This window comes from Somniosus microcephalus, chromosome 11 (genome assembly GCF_052327205.1).
Source record: "Somniosus microcephalus isolate GS21.2 chromosome 11, FLI_Smic_1.0, whole genome shotgun sequence".
Taxonomy (NCBI): Eukaryota; Metazoa; Chordata; class Chondrichthyes; order Squaliformes; family Somniosidae; genus Somniosus; species Somniosus microcephalus.
In genome coordinates this window covers 6,661,806-6,679,505 of record NC_140997.1, presented here as the reverse complement: position 1 = coordinate 6,679,505, position 17,700 = coordinate 6,661,806, and the positions used below count along the sequence as shown (strand labels likewise).

General features: G+C 48.0%; 1 protein-coding gene across 1 annotated transcript in view; it reads left to right on the top strand.

The window, feature by feature from the left end:
• usp31 (ubiquitin specific peptidase 31) overlaps window positions 1–17,700 on the top strand; it is a 112,883-nt gene that overhangs the window by 83,394 nt on the left and 11,789 nt on the right. Inside the window, exons 7-14 of the mRNA XM_086000063.1 lie at window positions 1,481–1,658; window positions 3,215–3,326; window positions 5,205–5,302; window positions 10,059–10,136; window positions 10,645–10,774; window positions 11,674–11,793; window positions 12,491–12,716; window positions 13,204–13,362. Coding sequence (XP_085856189.1) covers window positions 1,481–1,658; window positions 3,215–3,326; window positions 5,205–5,302; window positions 10,059–10,136; window positions 10,645–10,774; window positions 11,674–11,793; window positions 12,491–12,716; window positions 13,204–13,362 — 1,101 coding nt within the window. The remainder of the gene's footprint in view (window positions 1–1,480; window positions 1,659–3,214; window positions 3,327–5,204; window positions 5,303–10,058; window positions 10,137–10,644; window positions 10,775–11,673; window positions 11,794–12,490; window positions 12,717–13,203; window positions 13,363–17,700) is intronic.

The window sequence follows — 17,700 nt, the reverse complement described above, 5'->3', positions numbered from 1 at the left end:
CTGCCAATGTTCCCTGTAATTTTTTTCGCTGCGCGGCCCATTTAATATTTCGCGCGTGCTCAGTTATTTCCATTGTAAAGTCGGTGAGCGGCTCGCGGGGGACCTCGAACGCTGTGCGGCCGCGAATCTAAACAGGAACATTGGTGGCTTCGGGTGTGTTTTCGAGGAAATCTCAGTGTTAAATAGATAGTTAAGAAATACTGATTATATCTTTCAAGGATTTTTTTGGTTGGATTTTCTTCTCATGAAGCATGTCGGTGTGAAAAGTGCAAGACTTACTTTTCCACTTCTGTCACCATCTTACAAATTTGAGCCCTCCCAGGTCAGTTATAGCAGTTGAAAGCCGTGTAAAGCTCCCTCTACACTGTCCCATCAAACACTCCCAGGGCAGGTACAGCACGGGTTAAATACAGAGTAAAGCTCCCTCTACACTGTCCCATCAAACACTCCCAGGACAGGTACAGCACGGGTTAGATACAGAGTAAAGCTCCCTCTACACTGTCCCATCAAACACTCCCAGGGCAGGTACAGCACGGGTTAGATACAGAGTAACGCTCCCTCTACACTGTCCCATCAAACACTCCCTGGGCAGGTACAGCACGGGTTAGATACAGAGTAAAGCTCCCTCTACATTGTCCCATCAAACATTCTCAGGGCAGGTACAGCACGGGTTAGATACAGAGTAAAGCTCCCTCTACACTGTCCCATCAAACACTCCCAGGGCAGGTACAGCACGGGTTAGATACAGAGTAAAGCTCCCCCTACACTGTCCCATCAAACACTCTCTGGGCAGGTACAGCATGGGTTAGATACAGAGTAAAGCTCCCTCTACACTGTCCCATCAAACACTCCCAGGGCAGGTACAGCACGGGGTTAGATACAGAGTAAAGCTCCCTCTACACTGTCCCATCAAACACTCCCTGGGCAGGTACAGCATGGGTTAGATACAGAGTAAAGCTCCCTCTACATTGTCCCATCAAACACTCCCAGGGCAGGTACAGCACGGGTTAGATACAGAGTAAAGCTCCCTCTACACTGTCCCATCAAACACTCCCAGGGCAGGTACAGCACGGGTTAGATACAGAGTAAAGCTCCCCCTACACTGTCCCATCAAACACTCTCTGGGCAGGTACAGCACGGGTTAGATACAGAGTAAAGCTCCCTCTACACTGTCCCATCAAACACTCCCAGGGCAGGTACAGCACGGGTTAGATACAGAGTAAAGCTCCCTCTACACTGCCCCTTAATCCGAACTTGAAAAGGTACTGGTACTGCACCATTTCACATACCAGCCATGCCCATGAGAGGGGGTGTGGGGGGGAGCAGAGGCGGGAGCAGCTTGCTTCTGTTCTGTGCCCGATCTCTCTGTCTCAGATTATAATTCTGGTAATGAACAGGTGGGGACTTGCAGTTGTCTTTGTATTTACCAGTTTTGTAAGTGTGTGTTTTTCTAATCCTCTATTTCTGTATTTGTTCTCAGCAATGCTTACCAACCTAAATCAGAACAACCTGAAGTTCAGCACTGATCACAGGTCCACAGTCTACTCCCAAGGAGGAGGGAAGCAGATAAAGCTGGAGAGAGTGTACAAGGGTTCAGGGTATGAGAAATCGATGCTGCTGGTGTGTAACCAGTGCTGCGCCGGGCAGCAGGGAAAGAGGTAAACTGTCTTTGGGGGGTAAAAGCTGAAATGTCGATTCTTTTAAATATATTAATAATTGAATATTTGTGCCCACCTGGTTGTGGGGTAGTAGTAGCCGGGTTGGAATTGTTGGTGTGCAGTTGTTTGAAGTGCAGGGTGTGGTACCAGTTAGGACACATGCATAGACCGGTCACCTCGCACAGCTCGGAGGTGCCTTGTATCTGTAAAGAGCCATGTTAAACACCTAGTTCACTGGTTTATATTGACCAGTCTCGTTCTGTTACTTTTGCATGGACTCCAGGATTAAAAATTTCTAGCTCTTTTTTGTGGGATCACTTTCCATGATTGTTTTTCCATGTCAACTGGAAGCCAAGTACCACAAATGTCCGTTCCCTAGGGCTGCCTGACTGTGGTGTGTTGTCTAATGGCTTGATAAATGAGGTACTGGCTTATGCAAGAGTTTGGGTCACATACAGAGTGGCACTGTTTAGTAACCTCTTGTATTGCCGTTGAATCTGTGTTCTTTAAATGATGTACATTAAATGAGTTCCTGATAATTGCTTAGTTTGCAGTCCAGAACTAAAATATAGACTGCAGTACTAAACAAAAGAAGCTGCTATACCGCAAAGCCATACCAACCCTTTCCCCAGCAGTCATACCCTGCCCCGAACTACAAGCTCCCAAAACCTGCCTTTGCGTGGCGGTGACTATTGATCTAGTCTCTGTATGTAAGTCATTCATCTGTGGAGTTTAAGTTTAGCCCAGATGAGGTGGGGGTGGGGGGTGGCGATCTGTTGAGGCGGAACACTTCTAGTCCTGGGTTGACATATGGTCCGGTTAAGATGCGAGTGCCCCAGGTGGTGTTACGGGGTTGGCGTTGAGGCGCATTGATGGATCAGTCCCACGGGAGTGGTGAGCTGCCCCTGCCCCCACCCTACACCCGGTCTGGAAATAATCGATGGTGACACTGGCCATAAATAGTGGACGACTCACCGACTGCTGGGCTCTGAAGTGTGGCCATAGCCATCGATAAAACGCAGCTAAATGTGTCTTTAACTGAGCAGGTTAAATCCAGCTGCTGTATGACTGTAATCCATTTAAACCCATTAGCGCTCTCATCGTCTAGACTTGTGTGTCGATAGCGTTGATTTAAAAAAAAAAGTCAACTGTTGTGATTGTCAGCAGATGTGAAAGTTTCCCGGCACCTCGTGCAGGTCGCGGGGCTGAGCCGCACGGGCAGTTGTCCATTTTTCTCGATGTGTTGACATCATGCAGACCTCTGCAGCCATTTCCCATGAACACAAACTCGTGTGTTGACCAAATTCAGAATTCTAATTCTGCAGTCTGGCTGGCAGAATGATCAATTAAAGCAACCTCTGACTTCATTAACGAATCCAGTGAACCGGTGAACACCAAGTGCAGTGTCATGAAAGACTTGAGGTTAATGGCTTCAAATAAAAATTGGGGTTGAGGTTTTGCGCTGACTGTTCTGTTAAGCCATGAATCTTTGTCATTAAACATCTGGATTCCTTTTTGACTCTTTCTCTCCGTCTCCCTATTGACCCGTTTTCTAGGTTTGGTCACCCTTTTGTACTCTGTCTGGATCGTAAAACAACATGGGAAGGACTGCAAAAAGACATTTTGGAAAAGATGCGACATCTGTTTCGGCCAGGGATGTTCACGGAGGTAAGGGAAGCTGCTGGGTCCCGGTGACAGTGAGTCGCTGTTTAAAGGAATACTCCAGGAATAGTAACCGCACCAGCACAGGCTCCAAGATCATCTGTGCACTGTTGACCAGTCATACTCCTGGAGCATTTTAGCTACTTCAATTAGTAGAGAAAGAGGGTAAAAAGACTCCCTTCCACCCTCGCTTTCACTCTAATTCGGCAGTTTCTGTGTGTGAGATCCCCGGCCAATATCGTGCTAATTTCCAACCATTACCCAGAGGCCAACGCTGCTGCTGTAGCAGAAAATATCTTTTTATTGTTACACAGGAACAAAAATTATGTTCTAGTGAGAAAATACAGAAATATACAGGGCTGATGTTGCATTGTCGAGCGGCTGTGTGTTTGACCCTAGACAGAAAACAGTGAGCTCAGGGACTCTGCGAATTCCAGTTTCAACACCCACGATATAATTCAAGATTTGTAAGTTTAATAACTAACCGGGTGTTGGGCATTTCATCACCATGTACTGTCAGCTGGAGGAATTGATGTGTACCAGTAAATGGGAGCATCTAAATATTTAATGGCTCTCTTTAGTAATTGATATATCTACTGTGTAAGCATTAGTGAGATTGGTTGGCAAAGTAATACAGTTTTGATGTTCAGATCCTGTTGCTGTGTCCACGTCATCCATAACCGTCTACAAAAAAATGTACCTCAGTTGCTGCTTTTTTTTTACCTCTGGCTTTCCACGTCGTGTTAAAGATGAGATGAGAAATGTCTTCACTCAGAGGGTTGTGAATCTTTGGAATTCTCTATCCCAAAGGGCTGTGGAAGCTGAATCGTTGAGTATATTCAAGACTGAGCTGACTAGATTCTTGGATACTAAGGGAATCGAGGGATATGGAGATAGGGCAGGAAGGTGGAGTTGAGGTCGAAGTTCAGCTATGATATTGAATGGCGGAGCAGGCTCGAGGGGCCGTATGGCTGACTCCTGCTCTTGTTTAGTATGTTTCTTATGAAAGTCGTAAGGTAGCACTCACTCTCTGGCACAATTGTGGTTACTAGATGTCAGGAGGGAGAGACACCGTAACTGGTTACTTGGGATGCGATTAATCTGCGGTTATGTCGATCTGTTTTAAACAGCTTGAATTTTGATGTTGTTCAATTGAATCTGCATCCTTTTAAATTGTATTACGGACCTTTTTGTTAGTTGCTTCCCTTTATCTGTAGTACCTTCCTATACCGTGGAGCTTTATGAGGCCATTGGCAACAGAAGTCTGAGTTAAAGGGAAGGTTGGGCAGACTCGGGCACTTCAGCCTTGAAAGGAGGCGTCTGAGCAGGAACCCTGGAGGTGTATGCGATGGCAAATGGTATCGAAAATGTCACTCCGAACATTATGTAAACCGAATGGTAGCAGTCAGGTAAAAGAGGCACGGGCTCAAACTGCTGAGGGGCAAATTTAAGGCAGATGTCAGGAAGTTCTTCAGCGAGGGAGATGGATCAGGTAGTGGCGGGAACAATTCCTAGTGTGCTTGAACTGATGCTGCGATGGGCGGTGGGCGAACTATAGATACTTAGTGAAAGGATGAGCTAATTGACCCTGCATCAAGCTTCAGATTGAAAAAAGATTGTGACTAATAGGATTCTGAAACGAAAGGGTTGGGAAAATGTAGGGGCAAAGAACGTAGAAAAGAAAAGATGGTAATAACAGAAATTGCTGGGAACGCTCAGTGCGTCAGGCAGCGTCCGTGGAGAGACGGGCATGTTTGGGGTGTAATCCTTTTATTCTGATATACTGCCGCGGAGATTTGACTGACTCCCTGCTGTCTTGTGTTGAAAGCAGTGTGACGTGGTGAAGCTGCTGGTGTATCTACGTTCTCTTTGCTCTTTCCCCAGGTTGGCCCCTTTAGTCTGCGAGTGCTCGGAGGTGGTGTGGGGAAGTGTTACCTTTCACCCCAGGAAGAGTATCCCCTGTGCCAGTTGGTGGCGGAAAGGTAATTCCTCGCTTGGCGTTTCTTTCCTGTTGCGTCGGCTGGAATCCGCGTCGGAGCCCGGGACGTAACGAGCTGTATCCTGGAAATGGGGGTTTGGGGCAGTTTTCACCAACCATGGCAGGGAATCGCAGAATCATGGACTTAAGTTCAAGTGTGTAGTTTGATAACTTGTAGTTGGAGTCGGACTGAGTGTGCCCGTTACAGTATAATCCGCAATCGCTGCTCGTTTTTTAATTTAAGCTATTTATAATTGTACAGCACCTTGTGTAACACAGTTGTTAGAAAGTGTCAGTGCAAGTATTTTTTTTTTTTACATACCCCACCCTCATTATAAGGTACGTTACAGCACACAGTCACACCCCCACCTCATTATAAGGTACGTTACAGCACACAGTCACACCCCACCCTCATTATAAGGTACATTACAGCACACGGTCACACTCCACCCTCATTATAAGGTACGTTACAGCACACGGTCACACCCCACCCTCATTATAAGGTACATTACAGCACATCGTCACACCCCACCCTCATTATAAGGTACGTTACAGCACACGGTCACACCCCACCCTCATTATAAGGTACATTACAGCACATCGTCACACCCCAACCTCATTATAAGGTACGTTACAGCACACGGTCACACCCCACCCTCATTATAAGGTACGTTACAGCACACGGTCACACCCCACCCTCATTATAAGGTACATTACAGCACACGGTCACACCCCAACCTCATTATAAGGTACGTTACAGCACACAGTCACACCCCACCCTCATTATAAGGTACGTTACAGCACACGGTCACACCCCACCCTCGTTATAAGGTACATTACAGCACACGGTCACACCCCAACCTCATTATAAGGTACATTACAGCACACGGTCACACCCCACCCTCATTATAAGGTACATTACAGCACACGGTCACACCCCACCCTCATTATAAGGTACGTTACAGCACACGGTCACACCCCCACCTCATTATAAGGTACATTACAGCACACGGTCACACTCCACCCTCATTATAAGGTACGTTACAGCACACGGTCACACCCCACCCTCATTATAAGGTACATTACAGCACACCGTCACACCCCAACCTCATTATAAGGTACGTTACAGCACACGGTCACACCCCACCCTCATTATAAGGTACATTACAGCACATGGTCACACCCCAACCTCATTATAAGGTACATTACAGCACACGGTCACACCCCACCCTCATTATAAGGTACATTACAGCACACGGTCACACCCCACCCTCATTATAAGGTACATTACAGCACACGGTCACACCCCACCCTCATTATAAGGTACGTTACAGCACACGGTCACACCCCCACCTCATTATAAGGTACATTACAGCACACGGTCACACTCCACCCTCATTATAAGGTACGTTACAGCACACGGTCACACCCCACCCTCATTATAAGGTACATTACAGCACACCGTCACACCCCAACCTCATTATAAGGTACGTTACAGCACACGGTCACACCCCACCCTCATTATAAGGTACATTACAGCACATGGTCACACCCCAACCTCATTATAAGGTACATTACAGCACACGGTCACACCCCACCCTCATTATAAGGTACATTACAGCACACGGTCACACCCCACCCTCATTATAAGGTACGTTACAGCACACGGTCACACCCCACCCTCGTTATAAGGTACATTACAGCACACGGTCACACCCCACCCTCATTATAAGGTACATTACAGCACATGGTCACACCCCAACCTCATTATAAGGTACATTACAGCACACGGTCACACCCCACCCTCATTATAAGGTACATTACAGCACACGGTCACACCCCACCCTCGTTATAAGGTACATTACAGCACACGGTCACACTCCACCTCATTATAAGGTATGTTACAGCACACGGTCACACCCCAACCTCATTATAAGGTACGTTACAGCACACGGTCACACCCCAACCTCATTATAAGGTACATTACAGCACACGGTCACACCCCACCCTCATTATAAGGTACGTTACAGCACACGGTCACACCCCACCCTCATTATAAGGTACGTTACAGCACACGGTCACACCCCACCCTCATTATAAGGTACGTTACAGCACACGGTCACACCCCACCCTCATTATAAGGTACGTTATAGCACACGGTCACACCCCACCCTCATTATAAGGTACATTACAGCACACGGTCACACCCCCACCTCATTATAAGGTACGTTACAGCACACGGTCATACCCCACCCTCATTATAAGGTACGTTACAGCACACGGTCACACCCCCACCTCATTATAAGGTACGTTACAGCACACGGTCACACCCCACCCTCATTATAAGGTACGTTACAGCACACGGTCACACCCCCACCCTCATTATAAGGTACATTACAGCACACGGTCACACCCCCACCTCATTATAAGGTACGTTACAGCACACGGTCACACCCCAACCTCATTATAAGGTACGTTACAGCACACGGTCACACCCCAACCTCATTATAAGGTACATTACAGCACACAGTCACACCCCACCCTCATTATAAGGTACGTTACAGCACACGGTCACACCCCAACCTCATTATAAGGTACGTTACAGCACACGGTCACACCCCAACCTCATTATAAGGTACGTTACAGCACACGGTCACACCCCAACCTCATTATAAGGTACGTTACAGCACACGGTCACACCCCACCCTCATTATAAGGTACGTTACAGCACACGGTCACACCCCCACCTCATTATAAGGTACGTTACAGCATACGGTCACACCCCACCCTCATTATAAGGTACATTACAGCACACGGTCACACTCCACCCTCATTATAAGGTACGTTACAGCACACGGTCACACCCCACCCTCATTATAAGGTACGTTACAGCATACGGTCACACCCCACCCTCATTATAAGGTACGTTACAGCACACGGTCACACTCCACCCTCATTATAAGGTACGTTACAGCACACGGTCACACTCCACCCTCATTATAAGGTACGTTACAGCACACGGTCACACTCCACCCTCATTATAAGGTACGTTACAGCACACGGTCACACTCCACCCTCATTATAAGGTACATTACAGCACACGGTCACACTCCACCCTCATTATAAGGTATGTTACAGCACACGGTCACACCCCACCCTCATTATAAGGTACATTACAGCACACGGTCACACCCCACCCTCATTATAAGGTACATTACAGCACACAGTCACACCCCACCCTCATTATAAGGTACATTACAGCACACGGTCACACCCCACCCTCATTATAAGGTACGTTACAGCACACGGTCACACCTCACCCTCATTATAAGGTATGTTATAGCACACGGTCACACCTCACCCTCATTATAAGGTACGTTACAGCACACGGTCACACCCCACCCTCATTATAAGGTACGTTACAGCACACGGTCACACCCCACCCTCGTTATAAGGTACGTTACAGCACACGGTCACACCCCACCCTCATTATAAGGTACGTTACAGCACACGGTCACACCCCACCCTCATTATAAGGTACGTTATAGCACACGGTCACACCCCACCCTCATTATAAGGTATGTTATAGCACACGGTCACACCTCACCCTCATTATAAGGTATGTTATAGCACACGGTCACACCCCACCCTCATTATAAGATACGTTACAGCACACGGTCACACCCCACCCTCATTATAAGATACGTTACAGCACACGGTCACACCTCACCCTCATTATAAGGTATGTTATAGCACACGGTCACACCCCACCCTCATTATAAGGTACGTTACAGCACACGGTCACACCCCACCCTCATTATAAGGTACGTTACAGCACACGGTCACACCCCACCCTCATTATAAGGTACGTTACAGCACACGGTCACACCCCACCCTCATTATAAGGTACGTTACAGCACACGGTCACACCCCACCCTCATTATAAGGTACGTTACAGCACACGGTCACACCCCACCCTCATTATAAGGTACGTTACAGCACACGGTCACACCCCACCCTCATTATAAGGTACATTACAGCACACGGTCACACCCCACCCTCGTTATAAGGTACGTTACAGCACACGGTCACACCCCACCCTCATTATAAGGTACGTTACAGCACACGGTCACACCCCACCCTCATTATAAGGTACGTTACAGCACACGGTCACACCCCACCCTCGTTATAAGGTATGTTATAGCACACGGTCACACCCCAACCTCATTATAAGGTACGTTACAGCACACGGTCACACCCCAACCTCATTATAAGGTACGTTACAGCACACGGTCACACCCCAGCCTCAGTTATACTATTAAAATCAACACTGGCTGAGTATATAACGTATCTGCGTCAAATCCGTGTCCAGGCTGCGAATGCTGCTGATTCCGCCTAAATAAACAGAACCACTTGTTGCCTGTGTGATGTCAGCTGAGATTGTACCACATTGAAGGCACTATATAAATGCAATTAGTTGTTGTTGAGATTTCTCTGGTGATTTTCCCTGAAAATGTCAGCTTTCCTCAAGATTGCAGAATAGGAATTGATGTCTAGAGTTTAAACCCTGCATTGGAAAAGGCTGTGGGGCCCTGGCTGCCCTGAGGCTGCGGCCCAACACTAAAACTAACCGAGCTTTTAGATTTTCTATCCCCACATGAGACTCTGGCTTTAGTCCTAAAAGCGTTTAAGGGGGAAACCAGGGCCTCGATGTTTGCATGTCTATTTGATGTCACTTGAACTGATGTCCTCTGTTTCAGAGCATGGAAGTCCTGCAGACCTGGTGGACCCCAGCACATCAAGATCATTGTGGAGTGGGACAGAGACACAAAAGAGTTGTAAGCAGTGTGAACTTGCTGTTTTTCTTCTTCTTTCACATCCCTCGATAGCCTCCTGTGCACTCAGAGAGGCTGGCAGTCTAATCAAGCCAATGTTTGGGTCTCGAGAGCAGGATACTATGCTGGATTGTTTCATTCCATTGGGAGTGGGTGTGGGGAGGGGCAGAGGAAGGATACTCCCGGGTACGCTGCCCCCTGCTGTCGGGGTGGTCATGGAGCAGTGGCTGCAGAGCAACCTGCAGAAAAGACCATCCTCGGTGATTGGATGGGTGCGAGCTAGGGAAGGGTACCCGCTGACTGTCCTGTCAGGAGGTGGCGCGGTGTTCCAAAGATCCACGGGCTGCCCTGTCCCGCGGGGAGTCAGGAGATTAATGGGCAAGTGGTGGGTGCTGGGGAGGGGGAAAGGGATTCCAAAGGATTCAGAATGATGTACAAAAAAAAAAAAAATGCTTTTGCATTCTGACGATTTCAGTGTCCCAAGTTTAAAGTGCCCTTGTTTGATTTGCAGCTTGTTCGGCAGTGCTGAGGATGAGTACGTGCCAGACTCGGAGAGTGTTCGCCAACAGCAGCAGCTTCATCACCAGCCTCAGACCTACACCTTATCCCAGTGCTTTCATCTCTACACCAAAGAGGAACAGGTACACACAGTGAGGGTGTGTGCGTGTGCAAGGGTCAGCCTGGCTCAGTCGGTTCGCACTGTGCTTTGAGTCAGCTGAAGAGCTTCCTTCAACCGAAGCACCAACAACAACTTGTATTTATATAGCACCTTTAACGTAGTAACGTGTCCCAAGGCGTTTCACAGTAGTGTTATAAGACAAAAACATTTACACCGAGCCACATGAGATATTAGGGCAGGTGACCAAAAGCTTGTTCAAAGAGGAAGATTTTAATGAGCGTCTCAAAGGAGGAGAGAGAGGCGGAGAGGTTTAGGGAGGGAATTCCAGAGCTTAGGGCCCAGGTAGCTGAAGGCACGGCCGCCAATGGTGGAGCGATTATAATCAGGGATACTCGAGGTCAGAATTAGAGGGGAGCCGAGACCTCGGTGGTTGGGGGGGCGGGGGGCGGGGGGCGGGGGGTTGTGGGGCTGGAGGAGATTACAGAGATAGGGAGGGGCGAGGGCCATGGAGGGATTTGAAAACAAGGATGAGAATTTTGAAGTCGAGGTGTTGCTTAACTGGGAGCCAATGTAGGTCAGCGAGCACAGGGGTGATGGGTGAACGGGACTTGGTGCGAGTTAGGACACGGGCAGCTGAGTTTTGGATGACCTCAAGTTTACGTAGGGTAGAATGTGGGAGGCCAGCCAGGAGTGCGTTGGAATAGTCCAGCCTAGAGGTAACAACCTTGAAGTGCAGTGGCTGACAAATTGCTGCATTGCAGGTTTGACAATTGGTGTAATTGCTGATTTATGATCAGCCATGATCTGATTGAATAGCGGAACAGGCTGGAGGGGTTGAATGGCCTCCTCCTGTTCCTTTGCTCCTATCCTATCTTGAGTGTTGCAATGCGTTTTCTGACTCTTTTTGTTGTGTTTTGACAGCTGGCACCGGACGATGCCTGGCGCTGCCCGCATTGTAAGCAGCTCCAGCAAGGCAGCATCAAGCTCAGCTTGTGGACACTTCCTGATGTTCTCATCATCCACCTGAAACGCTTTAAACAAGTGAGTGCTCTAACAGTGCGTACAGTGGGGGGAGGCACAGCCCTTGCTTCTGATTTCATCCAAACTGTCACAGGGGAGAGGGGACATCAGGCAGCCCTTTCTGGGCTGGGACACCTGATGTGTGGTTTATGGTTTTTGTTTGTGATGTTTTGGTCAGGATTTTATGGGTGCTGTATACACAGTGTTGTGAATCGGAGTAAATCTGGCACATGCTGTGCATCAGTGGGTGCTGTATAAAGTACAGGAAACTCTCGTTTAAACGGCACCTAAATATCCGGAGTTCTCTATTAACCGGCAAAATTCATCTCCGAAAACAACACCTCAATAACCGGCAATGTTGCCGAGTCCAAGGCCAAGTCTCCCGCGGTGGCCGAGTTAGTCAGTGGGGGTAGTTCTCCAAACTGCCGCTGCTCGGCTTCTTGGCGCTGCCGGAAGTCCGAACACCTCAATAACAGGAGTCTGACTCTTTGTTAAAAATAGCCTTGGTAGATAACCCTCTCCGTCATCCGGAATTTTTAATCAACCGGCACCATCCCGGTCCCGTCGGTGCCGGATACCAAAGAGTTTCCTGTATTTGCTATTTGTTGTATGCAGCATCCACAGTCCCACGCTGTTATCATTGCCTTGATCTGGTATTTGCTGTGCAACTGCATATCTTGGTTTTAAACAAACATTTGCCCTGCCTCCCCTCCAACAGGAAGGGGATAAAAGGACCAAGCTCCAGAATCTGGTGAAATTCCCCCTCACGGGCCTGGACATGACTCCTCACGTGGTGAAGCGCAGCCAGAGCAGCTGGAGCCTCCCGTCTCACTGGTCGCCGTGGAGACGGCCCTACGGGCTTGGCAGGGATCCCGAAGACTACCTCTACGATCTGTACGCGGTGTGCAATCACCACGGCACCATGCAAGGAGGACATTACACGGGTAAGAACCCCTGCCGCAATCCAGCGCCGCAATCCAGCGCCGCCCCCCCTAGCCCCGTGCTGCTCACTCCTGGTTGCTGCCAGCCAGTGTCTTGCCCGAGTGTCTGTAGCCGTTGCAGCAGTGCAGGTGGTGCGCGGATTTTAGTAACACCACAGGTTTCCCGCGGGAAGAGGAGGGGGAAAAAGAACTTGTAAGACCCAAGAGTTCGCCGAATCTTTGACGGGACCCTTTGCCTTGCCGTGTGCAGACTGGGATTAGCCCAGTCCACTAATTGGATTGTGACGCCATATTTTTGTGGAGAGTATCCTTCCTCCTCTGGATGTGGAGGAGAGTCCAGGCACCCAGGTCCAGCCCTACAGTAGACAATTGGCCTTCACTGTGCCAGTGTGCTGGCCACCTAGTATACACGTGGCTCCTTTGATTTCGATGCGTGCGCACACAGTTGTTGAGAGTGACTGACCAGCGCCTCTCCCATCCTACTGCACAGCTTACTGCAAGAACTCTGTGGACGGGCTGTGGTACTGCTTCGATGACAGTGACGTTCAACAGCTCTTGGATGAAGATGTCTGCAAGCAGACTGCGTACATCCTGTTCTACCAGCGGCGAAGTGCCGTCCCTTCGTGGTCAGCTAACAGCTCTTTAGCAGGTAACGTGTTGGATCTCTCTGTGCAATTGGCCTCAGCAGGTTGGGGTGGGGAGAGAGAGTCCGCCAAGGTTCCGGCTCCTGACTGCTATCCAGTGACTGTTGCTGGACAGTGTGCATTTGTGGACATTTGATGAACGTGGGCTCGGACTTGGCTGTGATGCACACAACAGTAGAATTGCACGCCGATAATGGGTGATGTGCCAGAGAGCTGCTGCCGTTGCTGGAGCAAGAGCCACCACCTTCAGGGGTGGGTTTCTTTTTAAAAATAGGATTATTATTGGGGATCATTCCATAAGGGTGACCCCGAGCTTCCGGTCGCCTGTCACTTTAATTCACCGTCCCACTCCCACTCTGATCTCTCAGTCCTCGGCCTCTTACACTGTTCCAATGAAGCTCAACGTAAGCTCGAGGAACAACACCTCATCTTTCAATCAGGCACTTTACAGCCTTCTGGACTCAACATTGAGTTCAACAATTTCAGACCATAACCCCAGCCCCCATTTTTCCGGCTGTTTATGATTTTGCCATCCCCATTTGCAACATTTTCTCTCCTGCCTCCCACCCTAGCACGGAATGTTCCTTCCCCCCCCCCCCCCCCCCTTCCCTGTCTCGGCACCTGCTTAAAGCCTGTTAAATCTCTAACTTATTCCAGTTCGGACGAAGGGTCATCGACCTGAAACGTTAACTCTGTTTCTCTCTCCACGGATGCTGCCTGGCCTGCTGAGTGTTTCCAGCATTTTTTATTATTTATTATTATTGGGGATATTGAGTCATGGGATGAGCGTGCAAATATTTTGCAGCCAGTTTAACATATCGTGCTCTATATCCATCCAAACTGTGTTGGTTGTACTGTTCTTATAGTGGTGCAAGATTGTGGATCAATGATGAGGGATTATCCGCTAACCCTGGTTTAAATATTGTATGGCAAAATGGGAGAATTCTGTTACATTTTATGACTTGAAATAGAGTAAATGTGATTTAATAAATATCTGTTCTAAATGAAGCTTGTTTCTGTGGGCAGTGGGTAATGCATGTAATTGACCAGACCTCCGCCAACATGTTTCATTCCAAACCTTCTGCCCCAAGTGGTTTTTGTTTGATGGTGTGATAGGTTCAGTCAGTCGAAGGTGGCTGGAGCAGCTTGTTTCAAATGTTAATGCATGCAGCTCAGTAGACATGGGGAATAGACCAACTTCATCTTTGCGGAAGCAGCAAGGGAGATGGTTGTGAGGATGATAAGGTCTGGGTCCTCTTGTCCTCTCGGGTTGCTGCACCTTCGGCGATCCAGCTGAGATGTGGAAGTTTCCAAAGACACTAAATCATAGCTTTGGTTACTGAACTTCAGTGCTATCTCAAGATTGTTCATTCACATCATCCACGCGCAACTTGGCGTTGAAAATAACGTTCCCACTAAGCTGCGTGGCCGCGCAGCGGTCTGGAGGTCCCGTGCAGGCCGCTCACTGGCTTTTATAAGGAAGAAACTGCGCATGCCCCAAAATTTGAATGGGCCGCACAGCCAGTTAAATGGGCCGTGCACGACAAAAGAGGGACATTGTAAGGGGTTATGAAGAGCTCTTTATCCAAAGGTCCTTTGGCTTAAGAAAGAAATAAAATTTTAAATGCTGTTGTAAACCCTAGTGGACTTTTTATATCTGTATTTTAGTATCTTGCAGTATCTTACTGCTTCTGTGCATTACACTTACAAATAAATCTCACTGTTAGTTTTAGCCTGAATGTGTTGGTCTGATATTTACTGTCTTACGGAGGAGCCTGCTGTGGCAGATATAAGGGCGCAGGATTTGGTTTGAAGGAGACTTCCTCTTCTTTGCTGTGAATACAAAAGCGTTTGGAGAAAACCTGAACGATGACACACAGACACACAGCCGAGTAGGGATAGGAGAGCTGGTAAAAGATTCCAGAGCGCTGAGGTGACTCGTACAGAAGCTTCTGGGGCTTCTCTGAGACGGAACGTTGTCTGAAACTTTAAAAACCATTATTTTTGAAAAAGGCGGCTTGTTAATCATGCCGAAATGCCACTGACGATTCTACTTTCTGTTGCCACCAGTTAGTGGCGGGGTGATAAAGGTTTTCACCACCTCCGACAGCAAGAGTGTTGAATCATTTAATGTTGCCCCATGCAATGCGTCAGTAATGAGCGATTAACGTCATCACTGTACTGTCAAACGAAGTTTACTGCCAATAAACCATCAAGTTGTTTTTTTGTGATGTTTGATTTTATCCCGAGTTCAGGATCCGGGTTGTAGCAGAGCCACCTGCAGGTGGTGAACGGTACTGTGAGCAGCAAACATAAGAATTAGGATTAGGCCATACGGCCCCTCGGGCCCGCTCCGCCATTCAATAAAATCATGGCTGATCTTCAGCCTCAACTCCACTTTCCCGCCCGATCCTCATATCCCTGGATTCCTCTGGAGTTCAAAAATCTATCGATCTCCGCCTTGAATATACTCAACGACTTGAGCCTCCACAGCACTCTGGGATAATGAATTCCAAAGATTCACCACCCTCTGAGTGAAGAAATTCTTCCTCATCTCAGTCCTAAATGGCCGACCCCTTATCCTGAGACTGTGCCCCCTGGTTCTAGACTCTCCAGCCAGGGGGAAACAACCTCCCAGCATCTACCCTGTCAATCCCCTTCAGAATCTTGTATGTTTCAATGAGATCCCCTCTCATTCTTCTGAACTCCAGAGAGCATAGGCCTCAATCTAACAAACCACAGAATGGGTCAATGGAAATATAAACAGAAGTTACAACACGGAGACAGGCCATTCGGCCCAACCAGTCCGTGTTGGTGTTCACCCTCCACACGAGCAGAGTGCTGATCACATTTACCCGCCCTGTACCCGTATCCCTTCATCCACCTCTCCAATCTAATCTGGAATGTTGAGAGTTTCTGTCTCAACCACTAACCCTGGGAGTGAATCCCACAGCCTCACAACCCTGAGTGTGAAGAGGTTTCTCCTGCCCTCTGTGATAAATCACTTGCATTTCATCGTGTATCTATGGCCCCTCGTTTTAGATCCTCAACTACTGGAGTCAGGCTGCTTCTATCCGTCCTGTCATCTATTATGTCGCCCCCATAATCTGTGTTCTAATCTTAAAAAAGGCCCAAATTTTCCAAGCCTTTCTTATTTGTATTTCCTTATACCACACAGCATGCTGGTGAGTCTGTGAAGGGAGGAGAGGGTCTTTATTACAGTATAACTTCTCAATTATGTATAATGGGAATCAGAGAATGATGCAGCACAGACAGCGGCCATTTGGCCCATCGTGCCTGTGCCAGCTCTTTGGTAGAGCTATCCAACTAGTCCCGCTCCCCTGCTCTTCCCCATAGGCCTGGAAATGTTTTCCCTTCCAGTATTTATCCAATTCCCTTTTGAAAGTTACTATTGAATCTGCTTCCACCGCCCTTTCAGGCAGCACATTCCAGATCACAACAACTCCTGATGTCGCCTCTGGTTCTTTTGCTAATCTCCTTCACTCTGTGTCCTCTGGTTACTGATCCTTCTGCCACTGGAAGCAGTTTCACCTTATTTACTCTATCAATACTAGTCATGATTATGAACCCCTCTGTCAAATCTTTTCTTAACATTCTCTGCTCTAAGGAGAACAACCCCTGCTTCTCTAGTCTCTCCACGTAACTGAAGTCCCTCATCCCTGGTACCATTCTCGTAAATCTCTTCTGCTCCCTCTCCAAGGCCTTGACATCCTTCCTAAAGTCTGGTGCCCAGAATTGACTTTGTCAAACTCCTTCTGAAAGTCCATATACACAACATCAACCATACTACTGTCATCAACTCTCTCCGTTACTTCATCACAGAACTCAATCAAGTTAGTCAAACACTATTTACCTTTAACAAATCCGTGTTTTCCCATACTTTCCAAATGCCAATTAATTTTGTCCCGGGTTATTGTGTCTCAAATTTTCCCCACCACTGACGTTAGGCTGACTGGCCTGTAGTTGCTGGGTTTATCCCTCTCCCCTTTTTTAGACAGGGGTGTAACATTTACAATCCTCCAGTCCTCTGGCACCACCCTCATATCCAGGGAGGATTGGAAGATTGTGGCCAAAGCCTCTGCTATTTCCACCCTTGTTTCCCTCAGTAACCTAGGATGCATCTCATCCGGTTTTCTACTTTGAGCGCTCCCAACCTTTTAAATGCCTCCTTTATCTATTTTTATCCTATCCAATATCACTACTGCCTCCTTCTCTCCAGTGAAGACCGATGCAAAGTACTCATTTAGTACCTCAGCCATGTCCTCTGCAGGATCAGTTGACCATTTTTGTGAGATGTCTAACTTTGATCGCTGTCGGAGGCT